The following is a 23,244-nucleotide window of genomic DNA, read 5'->3' as shown; positions in this document are numbered from 1 at the left end:
AATGTTAATATTTTTTTGATTGAACATAATTTTGGTTGATCGCAGTATGGAAAAGCTGGTCATAACTCTTAAGTAGTTTTTAGAAGTATTTTAGGATCTTTTTAATGGAAACTAACAGGAGTAAAATTTTTTTCTAATTACAATCATACCATTGACTAACTTCTACATATTGAGGATCTTATCATTTAACATTTACAGTTAACCCTTGAACAACATGTGTTTGAACTGCATGGGTCCACTTAATATGCAGATTTTAAAAAATAAATATATTGGAAAAAATTTGGAGATTGGCAACAAATGTGAAAAAACTTGCAGATGAACCACGTGGCCTAGAAATACTGAGAAAATTAAGAAAAAGTTACATATTATTGTAAGACTACAGTATATAATACATATTACAAAATATGTATTAACTACGATACTGGTAAGGCTTCAGGTTGGCAGTAGATTGTTAGTAGTTAAGTTTTGGGGGAGTCAAGTTATACATGGATTTTCAGCTGTTGTTCAAGGGTTAACTGTGTATCTGGATTGAATTATTAAGATTGATCATGTTTCTGTATAGTTGAACTTGATGTTAGAATGCTAGTACTTCTTTAGAACTTGTTTCATAAGGAAATATATTTTGGCTGTATTTGCTAAACTAGCAAGAAACTCAATTTAAATGTGAATTCATTTAAATTCAATGAGTATTTGGTCATACCTACCTCCGTATTAGGGATGGAGGAAAAAAATTCCTTTGGAACTAGTTCTAGAGTTTACAAGAAAAGTCACGTTTGTTTAATTTTTAAAACGTATTTAGAAAGTAGTAGTGCGTAATATGTGAAACCAAATGAATATCTCCTTGGTTCTCTTCTCCTGACTTCCTCCTTACAGGGGTTGGGATACTAAATATTCTTGCAAGGTAATGATAAAACAGTATCTTTGATATCTTTTCATCTGTTGTAATATATACTTTTGCACCAGTGATTCTTAAATCTTGTGGTAGTTGAATTTTTAACCATATGCATAGTTGAATCAAACCTTGGATAAGTTTGATTTGGTTAACTTGGTGACTGCTTATGGATCACCAGCTTGTATAATTCAAATTCAGTTTGCTTTTCTCAGCATTAGCATTTGACTTATTAAATGGCTTATAGTAAATGGCTTATAGTGTAATGTAGACAGCAAATCCAATCAGATCTTAATTTATAAAATGAAGGTATTAGGAGAGGTGGTTGTGGAAATATTTTCTAGCCTAATTTTGTGACGGCTGTTGAAATCCATGTCACCTAAGAGTATTTCAGCAGCAGAGAAAACAACAGACGTCATAGCTTAACTACAGTTTGGAAATCATCAAGGTTTGATTGAAAAAAATAATTAGTCTCTAAGCACATGATTGTACCCAGTATCTTAATAAAAAAGGAGGGAATCCTTTCAGACTTTGTATGTATGCCAGGCAGCATACTAAATTGTGATAAACTTTTTACCATTTATAGATTAGTATATGGGGTAGTATTTCTATAATGGATAACTGGGTATAACTATGGGGTTACAGATAGATTATCCAAAAATAAAAAATAAGAAAAATAATCAGAAAATAGAACCTATGTTTATATGCTTGATAGAAATAGAATTTTAATTTTCATGATGCCATTTTTTTCTTATCTTAGCTCAGGTGCAACAGAAGTATGTTACAACATTTTAGGTGTGAATGAAAGAATATCCGGAAAAAAATATTCAGTTCATACTGGTCAAGAATTATATTTCTGATTCTATTTCAGGGTAGTACTGATTCAGGGAGTTACAGTATTGAGGTTAAAGTATTCATTTAGCACTTTATATTTTGGGAAAAATTTTTTTTTTGTTTGGAAGTTTTCATTGTAGGTTATTTTTATCCTGAGAAGTAGGATGCTGATTTCATAAGCATTAGGAAATTCAGTGAGAAATGCTTCATGTTATCTTTTAATGAGGAAAATTGAAGATGATGATACTTAGCCTTCAAAATCAGGTCATTTGTTTCCTCCTGTTTCTTGAACAATTCTCATCATATCAAATGGGTAAGGAGGGAAATGCCTTTGGTGTGAAAAAATTAGGACACCTGGTTGTGTTCACACTATGTGAAGCAGAGTATTTTATATTTTAGATTTATGTTTTTTAAGTATACTGGCGTTGCTATCTAAAATTGTTATCTGGGAAGTCCTGCAACATTTATTCTAACAGAAGACACATTACTAAAGGTTTGATTGATAAGATAAAACTGGCTAAAATGCAGAACTCTTGTACTTAGATTGTCATCTGGGCAGGAGAAATGTGAAATTTAATGTAGATATTACACCATTAATAGTAGTTTTTTTTGTGCTGTTAAGGAAGCCTTAAGCTCAGATTTGCTCTATAAATGCTGAAAATATCTTCCTTACGGAAAAAAGCATTATAAATATTTTTACGTGACTTGGAACTGGTTATTTCCATTCAGAATCTTTACCATTTTATTAGTCACACTAATGCTTTTGAACTTACTAGAATTACTCTTCTAGAATTGAAATTTCTAGAGCTTTTAAATTTATTGTTGGAAGGCTATATTGAAAATAATGTTTCATAAATATTGTTGAACTTAAAAGGTGTTTCTGCATATTATGATTTTCATGGCAGTTATAAAACTTAGTGTATTTGTTAGCTGAGTGTGCTAAGTTGATGTGTGGAGAAAATCGAACAAAGGAGAAGTGCTAGTAAGGCCAAATTTTGGTATTGCTGATGTAATTGTATACTGACTATTGGATAATTTTATTACAATCTCTTTAGAATTAGAAATATCTTTTACACCGTTAAGGCTTGAGGTGACATTTTTTATAACAACATAATGATTTCTCGAACCAAAAATCACATTTTATTACTGCTTCTCAGGTTTGAGCTGTTAGCAGCTTGGTAGCTAGGAATTTCCTGTGTTGCTTTTCAGAATGCAGTTTGTGTTGTTTTAGGGTGTTTTGTCCTCATTGTCAGCAAGTAGATTTATTGGTGCTGTGCTGTCTAGGAAGCCATGCAAGTGAAGCAGACAGAGCTCTTTCTAGCCAAGTACAAATATGAATAGTATATTTAGATTAAAAATTATAGGGTTATATGTAGAAGTAGAGAACTAATTTTTATGATATGAAATAATGACATGTGTTTAGTGAATAATCAATAAAACTGTATTGATGGTTGTCTGATAAATTTAACTGTGCTAACTCATATTTGGAACCCCAGGATTTTATAACATGTTTTATAGTGAATTTTTAAAAAATGTTCCTAGAAGGAGCCTTGTGATTACTTTGTTGGTTATATGCTAGTTTTGTGCTATAAATATATTTTTTCCTTGTGAAAGAAATAAAAGTATGATTTTTCCCCAAAGGGAACCAGCTACTTCCAGTTTTAGTTACATCATTCATGAATTAGAGTTCCATGATAGCTTTAATACAGCCAACTAACCACAGAGGTGATAGAAAAATATGGAAGTGATACAGTTAAATATCTTTTCAGAAATGAAGCACATTGATTGGTTTAAGCAGTAATTTGTGAAAAGAGTGATCTGGTATTAGAAACATTAGACTTTTGTTTTTTTCGTAACATATTTAGTTTTTGGTCTAGAGCTATGTTTTTGTCTTGTGATTGATTACTTGAACTCTGATGATATTCATACTTGTTTGTTTTACAGGCGCTGGGATGTTTACTGTATAAACTTTGTTTCTTTACCCTTCCTTTTGGTGAGAGTCAGGTTGCTATCTGTGATGGCAGCTTCACCATCCCAGACAATTCTCGTTACTCCCAGAATATACATTGCTTAATAAGTAAGTACTTGGAAAATTTTTTGAAAAAATTGTAAGATACTATACTTAAGGGTGGGCTATTTACATCTCTTTACCTAAACCTAGTCTAAACTATAATAAAGAAAAACATTAAAAAATGTTTATAAGACTTTTATAGGAATGAAAGCAGCCTAATTACCGATTAGTGCATGGATATTTTTAAGCCCCCTAGATAAGCTTTTGTAGAACATAGAGATTATGTAATTAAGGAAACTGGAATTTCTGGAAAAACTTAGAGCAAAACATTTAATTAGTCAGTCTTTGTACTTTGAAATCTAAATATCCAGATCTGTTGCTTTTTTTGGATCAAAGTATTGTCAGTCTTAATGGCAAAAATTGACAAGGCAGGAAACAACAATTGTTGGAGAGGATGTGGAGAAAGGGGATCCCTCCTACATTGTTGGTGGGAATGCAAGTTGGTACAGCCATTTTGGAAAACAGTGTGGAGGTCCCTTAAAAAGTTAAAAATTGAGCTACCCTATGATCCAGCCATTGCACTACTGGGTATTTACCCCAAAGATACAGACGTAGTGAAGAGAAGGGCCATATGCACCCCAATATTCATAGCAGCATTGTCCACAATAGCTAAATCGTGGAAGGAGCCGAGATGCCCTTCAACAGATGACTGGATTAAGAAGATGTGGTCCATATATACGAGGGAATATTACTCAGCCATCAAAAAGAACGATTACACAACATTTGCAGCAATGTGGACGGGACTGGAGGAGATTATGCTAAGTGAAATAAGTCAAGCAGAGAAAGACAATTATCATATGGTTTCACTCATTTATGGAACATAAGAAATAGGAAGATCGGTAGGAGAAGAAAGGGAAGAATGAAGGGGGGGCATACAGAAGGGGAATGAACCATGAGAGACTATGGACTCTGGGAAACAAACTGAGGGCTTCAGAGGGGAGGGGCATGGGGGGTTGGGATAGGCCTGTGATGGGTATTAAGGAGGGCACGTATTGCATGGTGCACTGGGTGTTATATGCAAGTAATGAATAATGGAACTTTACATCAAAAACTAGGGATGTACTGTATGGTGAGTAATATAACAAAATAAAAATTATAAAAAAAAAATAAAGCAATGGGAGAAAAAAAAAGTATTGCCAGTCTTAGATTGTAGCTTATTTGGCCACCCTTTTAAATATTTATTCTTGATTGATTATAAAGTGTTTATTGGAAAACAACCTAAGTGTAGTATTAGGAAGGGGTAGACCTGTGGGCCCCTGACTCCAAAGGAATACCTCCGTTTTCCTTTTAGCCTCCGTTAAGAGTTTTTTCTTCCTTTTGGATGGGTACTATAATTTAACTTTTTATATTTATACATGGTAAAATTTGTGGAAAAGATGATTGAGGGTGGGGGGACAGCTATCAGATACTAAAATTAAAATAGTATTAGGAAGCTGCAGTATTTAAATAACACCTCTCAGCACTGTTTTAATTAAAATGTTTCTAGAATTTCTACTCTGTTTTTTTGCATTTTTAGCATCTGCTGTCATAGCCTCCTGTCACACCGATCAGTGCAGTAGAAAAGAGGGACAATCTAAATATATTTGGTGTTTTGTATTATAAAGATGGCCATTCAACTCAGTGGGGAAAAAGTAGATGGAAATACAAAAAATTATTAGGCATTTGTGGACAAAAAAACCAAGCTGAAAATCTACCTCATACTTTATGATAAAAATTCAAATAAATCAAAGACCTTAATGTAAAAAATAAAACATTAAAGTACTTGAAGAAAATAGGCTTGTATTTATTGATAACACTGGACTGGGTAATCTACAGGCATTAGGTCTCAGAAACTAGGAGAGAAAAGATGGATCTCTTACCTATAAGTTTAAACTATTAGAAGTACCCCCCCAAAACCTATGAACCTCAGCATAAAGTCAAATAATAAATTGGGGAAAAAATATTTGTTATACATTTGACCAGTAACTAACTTTTATAATCTATAAGGCTCATGTAAATCAAAAAGAAAAGGGCAGACATTCCAGTAGAAAAATGTTCAAGAGAAAATGGATCATAAAAGGATATCTAGCTTTGCTTTGCAAACTTGTTTAAAGAATAATCTTTTTATTTATGTGGATTTGCTCAAACATGTTAGAAATTGGAGAAGTATGTCAGTTGAACACAAACTTACATTGCTTCACATGGAATGTTTTTCCTAGGCAAAGGGAACCAGAGTAACAGGGTAGGAGAGGTGGTGTTTTAACTTACAGGGGAAAGGAAATAGCCCTAAGCTTTGCTGCTGTCCTGCTGGTGTGAAAACTTTTAGCTCTAATTGGAGAACATTAAATATGAGTGTTTGTACCTGGGGTCTTCTTCACAGAGAGATCTACCTCTGTTTCCTGTGGCTTCCTACTAATGGGGGTGGTCCCCTCCCCTACTGGCTTTGAGTTCCATTTTTATTTTGTTGGTTGAGCACTTCCCAGCTTTGTTTTGATGTGTTTTTGTATCCTTATGGCAGCTTCCAGCTAAATTACCTTCCCAGGTGCAAGTTGCCTTCCCAGGTACCAGTTAATGTTTTTGTCAGTGCTCTGGTTGACAAAGTTGTATAGTTTTTCAGGGGTCTGACCCAACTCTATTGTTCCCATTATCCCTGTTATTTTTAGCCTGCCATTTGACAGAATGTGATTTTTTTAAAAAGTAAATACACCTTTTGAGTATATTTGAATAAACATAGATCCATAACCTCCTCTATTCAGTTGCTTTCCTCCTTCATTGTCCATTAAAAGCATGAAAGAATACTGATTGCAGTGCTCAAAGAATAGACTGAGGAATTTACTTTAACTGTTGTGTGTTCTGGCTAATTGAAGTTTAACCTTTTATTGAGGTTCTTGTAAATCATTGTTACTGTGACTGTTTTGTTGCTGAGTATAATGTTTTCATCACAATTGAACTGAGGGTTTTATTGGGGATCTTTCAGTGTCATAGAAACTGAATATTCTCAATGGACAATGCTGTATGAGAGACTGGACAGTATATACCCTGATTCGTGATTTAATTTGCTTATAGTAGTAAGATCTTATTTTCTTGAGTTAGGTTGTTTGTTTTTTTCCTTCTCTGTGTATGTGTGTGTGGGTATGTGTTTGTGTGTAATGGGAAGGTGGAAAATGCTAAACACTTTTGAAAATTTGGGATCTGATTGGGCTCTATCTAGTTCATTGATGCTTTACTGTTTTTCATATGCTTCCTTTATTTTTCAATACATGTGTAGATTTTAGTTTTTATCAATGTTAACATAAATTTGACCATGTATTAATGTCTTTGAACTTATATCTGAGAACTAGACAGAACAGAAAAGTTGAATAAAATAAAAGCATTCAAGTAAATGTTGGTATTTTATCTCCTCTGAAAGGGTTTTTATGGACTTTACTTTTTAAATATTGCCTTGAGAAATAAAAGTTTAAAAAGTAGAGATTTTTTAAACAAGAACATACCTACAATGCAATGTGTTTTAGAAAACACTTAGATTCTTTGCAGTTTTATTCTTTATTTTTTTCACATGTGACCTTGCCTGTTTCCTGACATCCCATTTATTTATCTGCTTTTATAATATATAATGAGTGATCTACATTGCTTTCAAAAAATTCTACATTCAGAAAACTGGAAATTGCCTAGTTGTGCTCATAGTTTTTGAAAGTGAAGCATTTTATTGTCAGTTATTCATGCAATATAGTTGTCTCCACATATTAATATAAAACAAAGCATTAAAAAACATATATCTTTTTAGTATTAACACTTTTACTAATGCTGCTTGCATCTATTTTATATGACTCAGGATTTTTGAAAATGAAATGGCTCTGCCTGATCTTTGTTAAAATTATATGGCTTGTGGTTACCTAAGAATTTGCATATACTTTTGATTATCACCAGTTTTGTCAAGGGTAATTATTATTACCTATTGTTCATGAAGCTATTTAACTATTAATTTCATTATATTTTTCTGTTGACGTTTCTTAAAAGTAGCAGAATCAATTATTCAGAATTTTTCTTCTTAGCTTCTGTTAACTTTTTCAGTAGACAAATAACGGAGCTGAATTGAAGGTTGAGGAGAGAAGCATTTTCATTATGGATGTAAGAGTTGAAAAGAACTTAGAGTATTTAGTGGAGAGTGAGAAGCTTAACCAATGGGGTTACTGAATAGTTACGATGGATCAATACAGGGCTGGCTGCCTTCCCTTTCTTTTAGCTTCTGTGTTGTAAGGTAGTTAAGGTGGTACATTGTTAAGAACAAAGCCTTGAGCCAAAGGGTCTGGGCTCGCATCTGCTCTGTCACTTACTTGGTACAGAACATTGGGCACCTCCATTTATCTTAATCACATTTCTAAAATGAGCATATTAAAAGTACCTACCCCTTACTGTTATTGTGAAAATTAAATGAATTATGAAACGTACTTCTTAGCATGTGTAAACATTCAGTAAGAGATGGCCTTTAATACTACCATCATGACTACTATAATAACTACCATTACTACTGATATCGTTATTATAGTATTCCTGAGCTAACCCAGTTTTTGATTTTCTGGGTAAGGGGCAGGGCATTTACTTTCAGAAACTCATTAGGATGTTCATTTCCTGCAGAGATTTCTTTGGATGCTATGAAGCAGAACTTGGTTTTGCAGATTAATGGTGGCTGTACCAAAGGCTTACTATAAGTTATATGCTCAAGAATATACTGTTACATGTAACTACTACGTTTTTTTTTTTCTTGTTGTTTGCTTTATGTGATGATTTGTATGAACAGCAGGAAAAGCTTTGTTTTTCTTACTCTTGGGTCTACTCAGTTGCTTTATGATTCTGTATCTTAGTTTTTTACAGCTCATCTATTGGGCTTAACTTTAAAAAAAAATATATTTGACATATTAGGTCCAGATGTATAATGTAGTGATTTGATGCATGTGTATGTTGTGAAATGGTCACCACAATAAGTCTAGGTAACATTTATCACCTCACATAGTTACACCCCCCCCCTCGCCCGGTGATGAGAACCTTTAAGACTTAGCAACTTTCAAATATACAGTACAGTATTATTAACTATCATCACCATGCTGTGTATAGTACATCCCCAGAACTTACTTATTTTGTAACTGGAAGGTTGTACTGTTTGACCACCTTCACCCATTTTGCCCACCCCCTCCTCCTCCCCACCTCTGACAACCACCAATCTGTTCTCTGTATTTATGAATTCATTTTTCTTTCTTTCTCTGTCTCTCTCTCTCTCTTAAGATTCCACTTATAAGTGAGATCATATGATATTTGTCTTTCTGTGTCTTATTTCACTTAGCATAATGCCATCCATGTTGTCTCAAATGGCAAGATTTCCTTTTTTTTTTTTTTTTAATTTTATTTATTTATTTGAGAGAGAGACAGCCAGCGAGAGAGGGAACACAGGCAGAGGGAGTGGGAGAGGAAGAAGCAGGCTTCCAGCGGAGGAGCCCGATGTGGGGCTCAATCCCAGAACGCCGGGATCACGCCCTGAGCCAAAGGCAGATGCCTAACGACTGAGCCACCCAGGCGCCCCAAGATTTCCTTTCTTTTTAATAGCCAAATAATATGAGAGAAAGAGAGAGAGAGAGAGAGAATGTATGTGTGTAACATTTTCTTTATTCACCCATCAGAGGACACTTAGGTTATTTCTATGCCTTGGCTATTGTAAATAACACTGCACTAAAACATAGGGGTGCAGATACCTTTTTTTTTTTTTTAAAGATTTTATTTATTTATTAGAGAGAAGAAGGGCACGAGGAGGGGGAGGGGCAAAGGGAGAGGGAGAAGCAGACTCCCCGCTGAGTAGGATTCCAACGTGGGGCTTGATTCCAGGACCCCGGAATCGTGACCTGAGCTGAAGGCAAACGCTTAACTGACTGAGCCACCCAGGCACCCCGTGCAGATACCGTTTTGAGCTGTTTTTGTTTTCTTTGGATAAATACCCAGAAGTGGACTTGCTGGGTGATATGGTAGTTCTATTTTTAATTCTTTGAGGGACCTCTGTACTGTTTTCCAGAGTGGCTGCTCCAGTTTACATGCTCACTCACATTGCCCAAAGGATTCCTTTTCTCCACATCCCAACCAAAATTTGTTATTTCTTATCATTTTAAAAGTAAATAAATTTATTTTAATACCTATTTCCTGTGGAAAACAAGGAACTTGCTTGTTTTAATACACTTAAAATTTATTTGGAAATAAAAAATACACAAATACAGGCAGAACAGTTCAGTGAATTGTGTACCTTGTTCCCCAGCTTCAGTGATTATTAATTCATGGTCAGTGTTTTTTTGTCCTTGGCCTCACCCACTCTTTTTTATATTATTTTTGAAAATAATCTCAGACATTTTACTGTGCCTTTGGAAAAAAATCAAAGATTAAGGTAGGAGTTCCTTGGTGATTTCCAGTCATTGCTCCTGGGTTACCTCATGGGCAGGTGTGGTGAGAGGGCTCTGATCCATGACGTCTAGGGGCAGCTACCAGGGTTACCCCAAACATACTAACCTGGCATATTGATAGTGCCATTTTAGTGTTTTAGTTATGATTGAACACATATTAGCTATTAAATTTGGTTTCATTTCAGCAGTCCATAGGATAAGTTATGTAGAATCTATATACCTAACATGTAGGAAGATCTGTAATAATCTCCACAGGTTAACCAATAAAAATAGCAAGTTAATGCTTAAAGTATTTATAGTTGTAAAATCGGAGTGGATGTTCTCTTTTTAGGTATATTTACTGTAAGTGTAATAAATAGGAGTCTTTGGGAGAGAAAAAGTGTCTTTATGAAAGGAAAACAATTTAACAAAATTTTAAGCAGAAAAATTTTTTGAGACTTCTGTCCAAAGTATTTTCCTATTAAATGTGTTGAGCCATCAGAGAGGCTAGTTTAACTTTTACTTAGGCCCAGGCATGGGTCTATCATTTTGTATAACTTGAATGGAACCACTTTATTTAATTTTTGGCTTAAGTCCGTAGTGAAGCCGTAATTTAACTTGGTCACTGCTACAGCAGCAGCAGCTCCTTCAGCAGCTCTTTTTGTTGGAATATGCATGGATGTTGTACTTTCCCATACAGTTAGTTACAAACATAACTATTTCAGCTGCATTGGCAAGTGTTTTAAATTTTTTTTTTTTTTTTTAGGATTTTGTTTGAGACCGCGTGTGCACAAGCAGGGTGGGTGGGTGGGAGGGAGTGGGAGAAGCAGATTCCTTGCTGAGCAGGGAGCCCAATGCTGGGCTCGATCCCAGGACCCTGGGATCATGACCTGAGCCGAAGGCTGACTGAGCCTCCCAGGTGCCCTGCAAGTATTTTCTAATCAGATATGTCGGATACCTTAGTTGGAAATACCAGCGTAGTTTAATCATACACTACCTTCAGTGCTGAGACTGTTTTGTGTCCTTGTGTTATATAAGTGGTGTTTGTGTCAATAGAAAGATTCACACAATTAGGAGCAGAGAAATAGCCTTTCATTTCTATGTGGCTAACATTTTAAAAGTTGATCTTACATTGTCAGTAGAATCAAGGTCAATGGGAATGTTTCATGATGATTCACATGATCATTTTATTTTATTTTTTTATTTTTTATTTTTTTTAAAGATTTTATTTATTTATTTGACAGAGATAGAGACAGCCAGCGAGAGAGGGAACACAAGCAGGGGGAGTGGGAGAGGAAGAAGCAGGCTCATAGCGGAGGAGCCTCATGTGGGGCTCGATCCCATAACGCCGGGATCACACCCTGAGCCGAAGGCAGACGCTTAACCGCCGTGCCACCCAGGCACCCCCACATGATCATTTTAAATTGAGTAAACAAGGGTGTATTCTAGCTTCTCTGCCTTTTTTTGGTATGAATTTAAACACTTTTGGAAGAACCAGATACATGTATTTCTTAATCCATTCTTTCAGGAGCATATTGTTGTAGATGATATGGTTTTATTGTCTTTGAAGTAGGAGTTAATAAAACACTAGACTTGAGGTTTAATTATTATGAGAGAAAATGGGCAAACTACTTAAAAACTGAAGTTGTCATTCTTGGTAGATATACCTCAGTGTTTAGCTGGATTAGAGCTGATGCCTCTGTACTCCAGATTATAGCATTTAGTTATTGAGGAGTATATTTTGCAACGTACAGTCCTCTTGGACAGTTTAGGAAATTATATTATTTAAATGCTTAAAGATGCCTTATTGAGTTCTTTACTTTTTTCTTTTTTAATGGCTGATAATATCCAGTATAAAAATATTCAAAGATAAAAATGTAGCCATGTTCTACCTATGGATTTCAGCCTCCTCATACTTTGAATTAGAATCAAATCAGAAGGACATGGGAGCGCATCAGATAAAAGTGTCAGCATTAATATTAATAAAGCAGATTGCAGAATGAAATTTAGATCTGAAGGCAAATTGGCCTATTAATCTGTATTCAGTCGCCAAATGTACTTACACCTAGTCATAGGCAATGCTGGCAAGCCATAGACTTCCTCTGTAGAAGCGGGCCATTTACCAGACGTGGCTCCAGAGAGAATGTTTACGTCTGGAGAACTGTTCTGAAAGAAAGAGTATCAGAGATTGGTGCATGTGGGTGCTTCTTTCTTTTTTCTGGTCTAACAATTGGACAAATCACTGTTTTCTTCTTGGAGAGGAACGAGTTACAGTAGTAGGGAGAGGTCACTAGTACAGTGGTTTTCAAACTGTTTGACTATGGTCCATAGTAAAAAATACATTTTAGTTGTGACCTGGTGGATGTACGTGCATGTGTGCTCTCTCTCTCTCTCTCTCTCTCTCTCTCTCTCTCTCTCACACACACACACACATCCTCCAAAGAAGCTTCATGACACATTGTTTATACTTACCATAATAATGCACTCTAATATTTTATATTCTATTAAAATAAATGATAGTTGTGACCTTTTAAATTGATTTTATGTTCCATAAACGGGATCAGTACAGTTAGGCAAACTAAACTGGCTTTAGCAGATGTAGCCCCACATGGAAACACAAGCCTGGGAGTTAGAGGTCCTTCTGTTTGGTTATAAGATGATAATCAGTCCTACCCACAGCTTGGTTACCTAATCTTATTAAGGGGATGTTGTACTGTGCTTAATTTGAGAGAGAGAATTACCTATAGAGATATTGGTTAGAGAACATGAAATCTTGAATTTATTGCCCCTTAGTGCTTTTCATTACTACGAAAGAAAAAAAAATATAGGATTGCCTGAGGTTCATTCTTTTCCACTCTAGAGACTTAAAAAGCTTTTCCTAGATTAAGTCCGGCCATAGAAGTATATTCCTGTGCCGTACTGTTCTCTGCTCTTACAGAATTTCTTCTTCTGAACTGCACTTAGGTGTTATGTCACTGGTCATCACAGAAGGAATTGTCACTCACTTCAATTTCTTAAGGATATTGTTCACTCTGTAAGAACCTTTAGAAAGACTCAAAGGAGAATTTACTCTTTCCGTCAATATTAGAAATAGTGCTTTTTCTTAACACCTAGTTTGTTTTTGTGCTAAGGATACGGTGATTCTTGTAATGGATCATGTTGCTATATTTGTGTTGCCGAGTAGAAAGTAGAGACCTAAATTTTTGGCTTACTTTTATAGGACCAAATCCTATGCAGTTTCTTCACTGACATCATTATCCTGTTTTATTTTTTGCCGGGGGAGGGCAGGGGCTCTTAGCCATTACTTTTCTTATTAGTACTAATTTTCTCATATACTTAAAATCTTATAGTTTTTGGGCTCCTGGGTGGCTCATTGGGTTAAGTGTCTGCCTTTGGCTCAGGTCATGATCCCAGGGTCCTGGGATTGAGCCCCGCAAAAGGCTCCCTGCTTGGTGGGGAGCCTGCTTCTCTCCCTCTCCCTGCTTATGCTCTCCCTGCCCCTCCCTCTGCTTATGCTCTCTCTCTCACTTTGCTCTCTCTCTCTCTCTCAAATAAATAAAGTCTTTGAAAAAAAACCTCATAGTTTTGTATGCCTTTTCAGGTCCTTTATAGGAATAAATATTTATAATTAGCTAAGTTGAAATTAGATCTTAAAAGCCAAATAAACTTAATTGTTAGTATAGAAAAATAGATTGTGAATTTGATGTTTCTTGTGATTTGTTTAGTTTTAAAAAATTATATGAATAAGCATTTATTGTTAAAAGTCTGTTTAAATTTATTTCTATATCATGTACTATTGTACTTTTAAAACATTTAATATTTGTTGGTGTCAAGATCAAATATGATTTTGGAGGATAAAATAAACCTTGTAGGTCCCTGAATCTTCTCTGGAATGAGGTTGAATACAATCTAATAAATAAATGTTTTTGGTTATTTACATTTAACAATGGTGACAAAATAATAAAAAACAATATTATAAGTGACCTATTATAGCATATAAAATCAAGTTACATGCAGAGAATTTTTTTTTTTTGTTTAAAGACTTGTTTGTTTATTTTGAGAGCGTGAGAGAGAAAGAGAGTATGCGCGCGTGCATGGATGGAGGGGCAGAGGGAGAGAGAGAATCCCAAGCTGACTCCTTGCTGAGCACAGAGCCCAATGTGGGGCTTGATTCCAGGACCCTGAGATCATGACCTGAGCCGAAATCAAGAGTCATGCTTAACCGACTGAGCCACCCAGGCGCCCCCACACACAGTATTTTTTTTTTTTTTTTTAAGATTTTATTTATTTATGTGACAGACAGCCAATGAGAGAGAGAACACAGCAGGGGAGTGGGAGGGGAAGAAGCAGGCTCCCAGCGGAGGAGCCCGATGTGGGATTCGATCCCGGAACGCCGGGATCACGCCCTGAGCCGAAGGCAGAGGCTTAACGACTGCGCTACCCAGGCGCCCCCACACAGTATTTTTTAAAACTGACTTTAGAATCTCCTGAAACAATTTCTAAGTTTGTACTTAGTGTCATTTGTTACACAGCTGTGTTTTTAGCCTAAGTTTATCATGCCGTTGCAGATGTAGTATATGTTGTTTGTTCAAATAGTACTTAAATTTGAAGGGAAGATTTAATTCTTTTTGATTTCTAATTTTAATTTAGCTGTTTATATACTTAGATCTTTCTGTACGTAATTTTATTAGCAAATTTCAGAATATTATCTAATTGAAACTCTACATTTTATATTCCAAATAGGTTTAAAAATGATTTGAGCGGTGCCTGGGTGGCTCGATTGGTTAAGTGGCTAACTCTTGATTTTGGCCCAGGTCATGATCTCAGGGTCCTGGGTTTGAGCCCCACGTCGGGCTCCACACTAAGTGGGCAGTCTGCTTCAGGTTTCTCTCTCTCTTCCTCTGCTCCTCCCCCGCTCACACTCTTTCTCTCTAAAATAAATAAGTCTTAAAAAAATGATTTGAACACTAAGAACTTGGTGAAGCAGCGTTAGAACATGGAGATGTTTTAACAAAATATGAACTTTTTAGTTCTAGAATTGAATATAAATGCCAGCCTTCTTGTGCACTTGTGAATTAATAAGGGACCCAAGAAATAGATAAGTAGTCATTTGGCTAGGGGAAAAAAAGATCATTTTGGCTAGAAAAAAAGGTCAGGTATTTCAAGCAATGTTGTAAGACTGGTGTGAAATCCGTTTACAATAGAACCATAAAACTCTACTCATACTTCTGAACATGACATGAATAACATGCAGAATAAGAGTAGCGTTAGCATCAGTATGGGATGAAAGAATCGTTTTGGAAAATTATAGTGTGAACCCTGAACTACTTTGTTAAACATAATGCACACAACTTAGTCTTTTCTTAATGATGCAGGATCATTTGAAAATTAGTAGAGGTATTTTAGATAATAATGAAAATAAGGACCTCTACTGTGGCTTTGGAACTTCCTTGAATTATTCCCCAGTGTTCACCAAACTCACTGTTTTGTGTCACTTTCTGAGAAGAATATTTATATTCGTTTATTTATACTTCTGGTACAGAGCCGTTCCATGACTGCTTTTAGCTTCGGTTAATGCTTTAGGTTCGTGTATAAAATAACAATTTCTATATTTTCTAGGACATTAGCAGACTTTACTAGAATCACTGATCTTAGAATGGAAAAAAGTGTTATACATTTTATTGTTTTGATGTGCCCCTAAATAGCTTCTGTGTGTTCAGTGAAACTTAACATTTTAATCTGTTCTTGCAGGGTTCATGCTTGAACCAGATCCAGAGCATAGACCTGACATATTTCAGGTGTCCTATTTTGCATTTAAATTTGCCAAAAAGGAGTGTCCAGTTTCCAACATCAATGTAAGTAGTTTTTCAAGTAGGATATGAATTTAAAATCCCATTTCATATGTATAGATACAATTCTGAAGGTTCAGAATTACTTGTTTCATGACAGGTGGTCTGATAGTGTGTTTGTGGCTAGTATTTTTGATAAAAAGCCACAGTTGCCAAATGGAGCTGTGGTGCCCCGGGGAGCTACAGCAGACCTGGGGCACTGCAGGATATTTTTCCTTTTTGGGGAAAACACAGTGACATCTGTTTTTCACAACACAAACTTCTATTATTAAGTTGTTTGGGCCCATCTGTTAAGTTGGGAGGGTACCTCATGAAAAATTCCTGAGACGCTAAGGACTGGGTAAACTAAAATTTTGGTTATGTTTGGTGTAGAGAGCATAGGTATTGTAAACGGAGAGACCTGGGTTCAAGTCTATCAATGACTGATTTTGTATATTTTGGGAAGTTACTTAATGTCTTTTTCTGTGAAAATAATAATTAGGGTCACAAATAATAAATGTAAAACCTTGTGCCTCATCCATGGAAGGTGTTGAGTTGATAGGAGCTAATATTGTTCAGAGTCTTTGAATTATTTTGTCTGCATAGTATGTCTAACTATATCAGATTAACTGTGTATGGCAAGTCTTTGCTAATTTTAATAAAGGTCTGGGTTCATCACTGATTTTAAGCCAGTCTCAGTTTTTAAAGATCATTCTGGCTCTTGTTCTTCTAGGTCTTGTTGGTGTGTAAAACTTAGTCCATCCCACTAAAAAAATAAGGAAGTTGGTACTATTTCTTTTTGTTTTTTAAAGCTGCAATGTAATATATGCTCTGTCGAAGCTGAAAGTCAGGCAGTTCTAACATTCTAGTAATGAAAGTAGGTTTGACATTTTACTGTGGATTTTTAGCTTTTCATTCAGCGTGTGTGTATTTGGGTGCCTACCATAAGACAAACATTATAGAGAGCATAAACAAGTGATCTGCTCTTGTTTGCTAGCCTTTACAAGCAGTGTCATGAAAATTATCTGCAGTATGTAGAAACAACACTTTCCTCAAATGCTTCGTGTTTGCTGCTTTTTCCAAAGTCATTTGGAAAATAGTCACTGATTTACAAGTATTATATAATCCTTCTTTTTATCTGATATTTACATGTTTGTAAAGTGGATATGATGTTGTTCTGTTTCTTTTCCAAGGGTTTCTGTGGAACATGATATGACAGTGACATTTGTGTAGCATGCAGTGATATTTGCAGATTAGATCTGGCAAATATATGTGAACATGCTGTAGGTATCTGAGGTGAAAGTAGTAGTATTTCATAGTACTTTTTAAGAGCGTATCTATACTGTTTAAATAAAACTTTTTGCAATTGAAATGAAAACCAAAATGAAAAGTTTTATTTTTTTTCTTCCAAGAATTCTTCTGTTCCTTCAGCTCTTCCTGAACCGATGACTGCGAGTGAAGCAGCTTCTAGGAAAAGCCAAATAAAAGCCAGGTAGGCAAAGCTATGCTGAGATTTGAAAAGACATTTTTAAAAAAGTGTATAGTTGTTATTTTTAGTCCTACTAAGTTTCATTGATTAAATATTATTTTCACACACAAAAAATGTATGTTCTTTATTGCATGTGATGAGGAGCTTAGATAGCAGCTATGACATAAGCTTTTTTGCATGAGGTACGGGGTTTGACATCAGTCTTACTCGAACTGCTCACCCTCAGCAATTAAAAAGTGATTATGAACTAGTGATGTTACATTGGGTCATTTTGGGGGTGTCATTATTTCTTCACATGGTAACTATAAGTCATGAAATTTTTGTGTTGTGTTTACAGCTAGTATGATTTTTTTTAATTCAAGGAAATAACTCTTAGAGCCAGCTATCTTAGAGTATTCTAAATTCGTAAGCTCTTTTCTGTATTCTAATAGCATATTTAGGATATATATTGCTATATATAATTTATAAAGAATGGTTATAATTCTTTTAAGACTGGTAAAGAAATATGATATTTTAAATTATCATTCGTAGTTATTTACTGTATTGATAAGTTTGATATGTATTATGTAGGTTAAGATGTGTATTTGATCAATGATTGAATTAATTATTTTTTAAATACTATTTTTGGGTTTAAAAGTTAATAAACAGGATTATATTTTAGATTATCAGAAAGATATAATATTACATGTGGGGAGATTTCTTGGTCACAGCTTTTTTTTTTTTTTAAAGATACATTTATTTGAGAGAGAGAGCATGAACACACGAGTTGCAGGGGTCGGAGGGTGGCAGAGGGAGAGAGAATCAGAGAATCTCAGACTCCCCGCTGAGCACAGAACCCATCTCAGGCTCCAACTCAGGACCCCTGAGATAATGACCTGAGCTGAAATCCAGATAGGATGCTTTACTGAGCCACCCAGGCACCCCTTTCAGAGCTTTTTTTTGTATTGCGTTTTACTTTGGCAAAGATTTTATTTGACATGAAATACATAAAATATGTTTATTATGTACCTGTTATTTACAAGATATAGATACGGGAAACACAAAGAAAGAGGAGCAGTGTTTAATCTCAAGGAGCTCACATTCTAGTGAAGACAGATGAGAAAACAGTTACCAGAGAGATACCAGGCAACTCTGAGAGTGGAGAAAGGGAAAGCTGGGAGCAGAGAAAGCCTCCTTTCCTTGGCCCCATGGCTTGCTAAACTCTTCCTGGAAGGATGAATAGACAGTCACCTGGAGTGATGGGGAGTGAAATACAGCAGTCAGGCACTTCAGGCAAGAAGAATGGCCTTTGTGAAAGCGCATGGATGAAGCATAAGGGCACATATACGTGTGTGGTGGGAAATGGAAGCTAGATGCCAGTCATGAGCAACTTAGTTTATATGTCATGCTGAGAAATTTGGACTTTGGCCTTTAAGCCAGTGAATTTTCAGCCTTGCAGTCAGCTCTACTATTTGGGACTTTGTGTGAGATGTGTTTTTATAATAACAAAAAATAATTTGTTATTTATAAATTGTTCAAATATCATTTGTGAATGACTGTTTAAAAAAATATGCCATCACTCTAAAAATATTATCTTCATTCACTTGAATTTTAAAGTACTCTCTCGAGTAAGAGACTGAAGGAGTAAAGTTACATCTAACTTGCAGGAATCTGTTACGACTGACTTTTGTATCGGTGACACAGCTGTAGTTAACAACTGCTGTTAGAGTCGAGTGGCAATTATGAATTATTATAGGACATGTCAGTTCAATTTTATTGTGGTGTTTTAAAATTTTATTTATTTTTTAAAGATTTATTTCAGAGAGAGAGAGAGCAAGCAGGGGAGGGGGGGTGGGTGAGCAGAGGGAGAGAATCTTTCAAGCAGAAGCCCCGCTGAGCTCCAAGATGCTGCCAGCTCCTGCTCGATCCCAAGACCCATGACGTCATCATGACCTGAGCCGAAACCGAGAGTTGGTCACTTAACTAACTGAGCCACCCAGGCGCCCCTGTTGCGTTTTTTTAAATAATTATTTTGTCAATGATTAAGTCTGTAAGAAATAGATACAGATTTTTTGAAAAGCATGAGTCAACTGAACAAGAATGATGCTTTGAATATCTCTTTAATCATGACAGAAGTCATAGCTATACAATTATAAGCAAATGAAATAGTTAATGTGACCACAATTCACAGTGCTATTCGTATTATGTTAAATATAAACATTACATTAAAAAAATTAGGTTCATTGGTGCTTATTGGTCAATAATATAAATTTACTCTTTATTGATAGAATCCGTAAAGTACTTGAAAGATTTAAATGTGTATAAAACCTAATTAAAAATATTAAGTTAGGTTTTTTTTTTTTCCCCCCATGTAAAAGGCTTCTTAACGGGGGACGGGTGATTGGAGAAATCTTTAAATAGCTAGTATCATTATTTATATGTTTTAGAGCTTTTATGTGTATTATCCATCTACCCTGCCTTTACTGTGTGACATTTTTGGTTTTACTTCTTTCTCAGAAGCTCCTTTCTACCTCCCTGAAACCTGCATCTGCTTTTGGGACTGTTAAACATGGGAGACTTTTGTGACTTGTATCTGAAAATGGAAAGGTTGAGAATTACGGTCCTGGCAGATGGAAACACTTAAGTATTTTAAGAGAGTCTGTGGTTTAGGAAGATTGCTCAGGTGATAGGGACTAGGAAAGACAAGGAAGGGAGCAGAGAGAACAGCTCTGTCTGTTGTAAGGGGCCAGATGAGGCTGCACAGTAGTGTTGACACCAGTGATTACTTCGTCTTTTGTTCTAGTCGAGTTCGGTCTTCATGTTGCCTAATCTGCCCAGGCATTTTCTTCCCATTTCTTCACACAGAATGCTTAATTTCTTTTTTACTGTCTAATGAAAATGTGTTTATTTTTTACCCTCCAGCACCTACCTGAAGTCTTTGTAGCCAAATTAGATTAAGAGTAGAATTACTCCTCTATGAAACTCTTGACAGTACTAGCTTGACACTGATTATTTTTACTGTCTTATGTTTTATTGTATTTTCATGAACACGCATCCTATCTTCCTGGGTATATTGTAAATTCTCTGAAGACAGGGTCTTTTTTTTAAAGATTTTATTTATTTATTCGACAGAGATAGAGACAGCCAGCGAGAGAGGGAACACAAGCAGGGGGAGTGGGAGAGGAAGAGGCAGGCTCATAGCGGAAGAGCCTGATGTGGGGCTCGATCCCATAACACCGGGATCACGCCCTGAGCCGAAGGCAGACGCTTAACCGCTGTGCCACCCAGGCGCCCCATCTGAAGACAGGGTCTTGCCCGTGTTTGCTGGATATCAGTAATCATATAATAGATATTGAGATAAAATACATTAGGAAACACTATACTAAATTCTGTAGAACTTTTAACATGCTTTTTAGAGGTTTGCTGCGCTCATGTGTGTTGTAAATCTCTGTAGAACGATTTATAACAGGAACAAGGCAGGGCGAGTTCTGGCCTATACCATCCACTTAATAAAGAATGGATAGACAGATAAAAAGGTTGTATAGGGTATACAGTCCCCAAATTACTTGAACTAGGGAGTACAGCGTTGGTTTTAGTGTCATATCCATAATTTGAACTCAGTAAGTACTTAGATTATCATTAAAATGAGATATAATTGGTTAGATGTATACATGATAATTTTATTGCCTTTTCAGTTTTCATATGACTTGTACTATAACCCATCCCATTTAAAACATGTTATTTTTAGAAAACAGCACACATACAATGTATTTCTATTATTTAAAATCTTTTGATTAAATTTCAGTTCTTTTCTTTCTTAGAAAGGTAGTTAAGAGAGCTCCCTCTTGTGGTGTGTACGGATATAAGAGAGAACTGTAGATCTGTACAGTTACTGTATATAGGGCATTCTCCAAATGCAGCAGATATGGACTTGGTAAATCATGTATGCAGACTTTTTAAGTACCAAATCATTTGAAAAGGTGCTGAGGGAACTTGGGAAAGAGATTTTATGGCTGTCCTGTTGAAAAGTGAACATATGACCCTATTAAAAAGTATTTGAATTTTTATACTAAATTTATAGAAAAAATAAGTTGATAAATCTGTAAGTTAGAGAGTTTCCCTGCCCCCCCTTCTTTTGAAAAAAGAAAAGAAAATGTGTCTTTTAGTGTTCTTGCTTTAAAAACTGTGCTTACCACTTTGACTACCCCTGTCTGTGGCCTAAACTAAGTCCTAGTGGGAAAAATGTTACATAATTTCCATTCATTGTTTTAAGTAAAGCATACTTAAAGATTCAAGAAGTTGGATGTGAATAGGTAGCTCCAATCATTGAAAGTTTTGGCTCCTTTTGTTTTCTGAGCGCTGGAGGGCAGTCTTTTCTTTCTTAGGCCTAGAGTCTAAGCGAAGGGAAACTTACTTTTTGTTTCTTGTTTTTATTTTTCTGCCTGGTTTGGAGAATTGGCTCCTGATTTTGTCTAGAACCTTTTGAGAAGGTTTCTGTTTGTTTCCTTTATTTCATCTCCTTAAGAGCAATCCTATATTCTTACTCTATCAGCTTCAGCAGCAGACTCTGAATGGTAGCATACTAGTTTAAGAAAAATGGTTAGGTTTATTTCATTTACTTTCCTATTTTTATTAAACATTTAATACTTGAGAATGGGACAGGAAGAAGCCAAGATGACTGATATGATCACAATAATAATTAAAGTGCATCTGTTGAAATAGAGCCTTTATAGGACAAATAGTGAATTAGAAATAATTCCAGTATTTGGAATGAAATATATTCTTCTGTTGTAGAATAACAGATACCATTGGACCAACAGAAACCTCAATTGCACCAAGACAAAGACCAAAGGCCAACTCTACTACTGCCACTCCCAGTGTGCTGACCATTCAGAGTTCAGCAACACCTGTAAAAGTCCCTGCTCCTGGTGAATTCAGTAACCACAGACCAAAAGGTAATAACAGCTCTGCCAACCTTATCACCTTTATAGTTAACTTAAACCTTTTGTGGCTTGATTTCCTAGGAGTGTAAATTACTGGCAAACTTACTATTGTGAAGCAGATGACTTAATGCTTGCAGAAACTTTCTACTGATGTCTGATAAACTCAGCTAATTGTTTTCCTAAAGTTGTAGGCAAAATGTAAAAGTATGGTACAAAAAGCTTCCAATTTGCTTATGCATAGAGTCATCAACTAAGTAGGGTTTGAGGTTGGTAATAAGGTTCAAGAGTATAGAAAATTCTGGACTGTGTTGGAAAGGAGGAAGCTGAAACTTGAGCCTTAAAAAGTTTTATGTATTCCACTGCATCTAGATCCTTGACGGAGGAGTCTCTCTTGGGTCATGTGGAGATTACAACACAGGAACCTGTCTTCTCATCTGATTTTGAGAAGATTTGTTTTTCTAATCTAAAATATCTTCAAAGCATTATGGTACAGTGTAGTACTTAAAAAAAATTCCCCAAGAAAATCTCTCTAATATTAGATAGTAAACTTGTCCTCGCTAGTATTCGGGGGAAAAAGTAACAGGCCCATCTCAAGAAAACCCCGTTATGCACTTAATTTCATGGGATAGCTGTTTTGCTTTAATGTTAAAATGTTTTCAGTTAGTATACTCCAATGGTTAAGAGCCCACACTTAAAGTCTCATGAACCTGAATGTGAGTTCTGGTTTTCCCATTTCTTAGTGATGTATGTTATAAAGACTCTGGTACCTATTTGATAGGATTGCTGTGAGGATTAAATAACTGCTTAATATAATCC

General features: G+C 35.6%; 1 protein-coding gene across 3 annotated transcripts in view; it reads left to right on the top strand.

Moving 5' to 3' along the window:
* The window catches only part of BMP2K (BMP2 inducible kinase), a 126,626-nt gene that overhangs the window by 63,832 nt on the left and 39,550 nt on the right, over window positions 1-23,244 (top strand). For all 3 annotated transcript variants that reach the window (XM_087864051.1, XM_087864052.1, XM_087864050.1), the window contains exons 7-10: window positions 3,668-3,800; window positions 15,941-16,044; window positions 17,430-17,509; window positions 22,280-22,440. In XM_087864051.1, coding sequence (XP_087720177.1) covers window positions 3,668-3,800; window positions 15,941-16,044; window positions 17,430-17,509; window positions 22,280-22,440 — 478 coding nt within the window. The remainder of the gene's footprint in view (window positions 1-3,667; window positions 3,801-15,940; window positions 16,045-17,429; window positions 17,510-22,279; window positions 22,441-23,244) is intronic.

This window comes from Ursus americanus, chromosome 8 (assembly GCF_024610735.1).
Source record: "Ursus americanus isolate L20-20 chromosome 8, mUrsAme1.1.p, whole genome shotgun sequence".
In the NCBI taxonomy this organism is placed as follows: domain Eukaryota; kingdom Metazoa; phylum Chordata; class Mammalia; order Carnivora; family Ursidae; genus Ursus; species Ursus americanus.
This window is presented reverse-complemented; position numbering and strand designations above follow the sequence as displayed.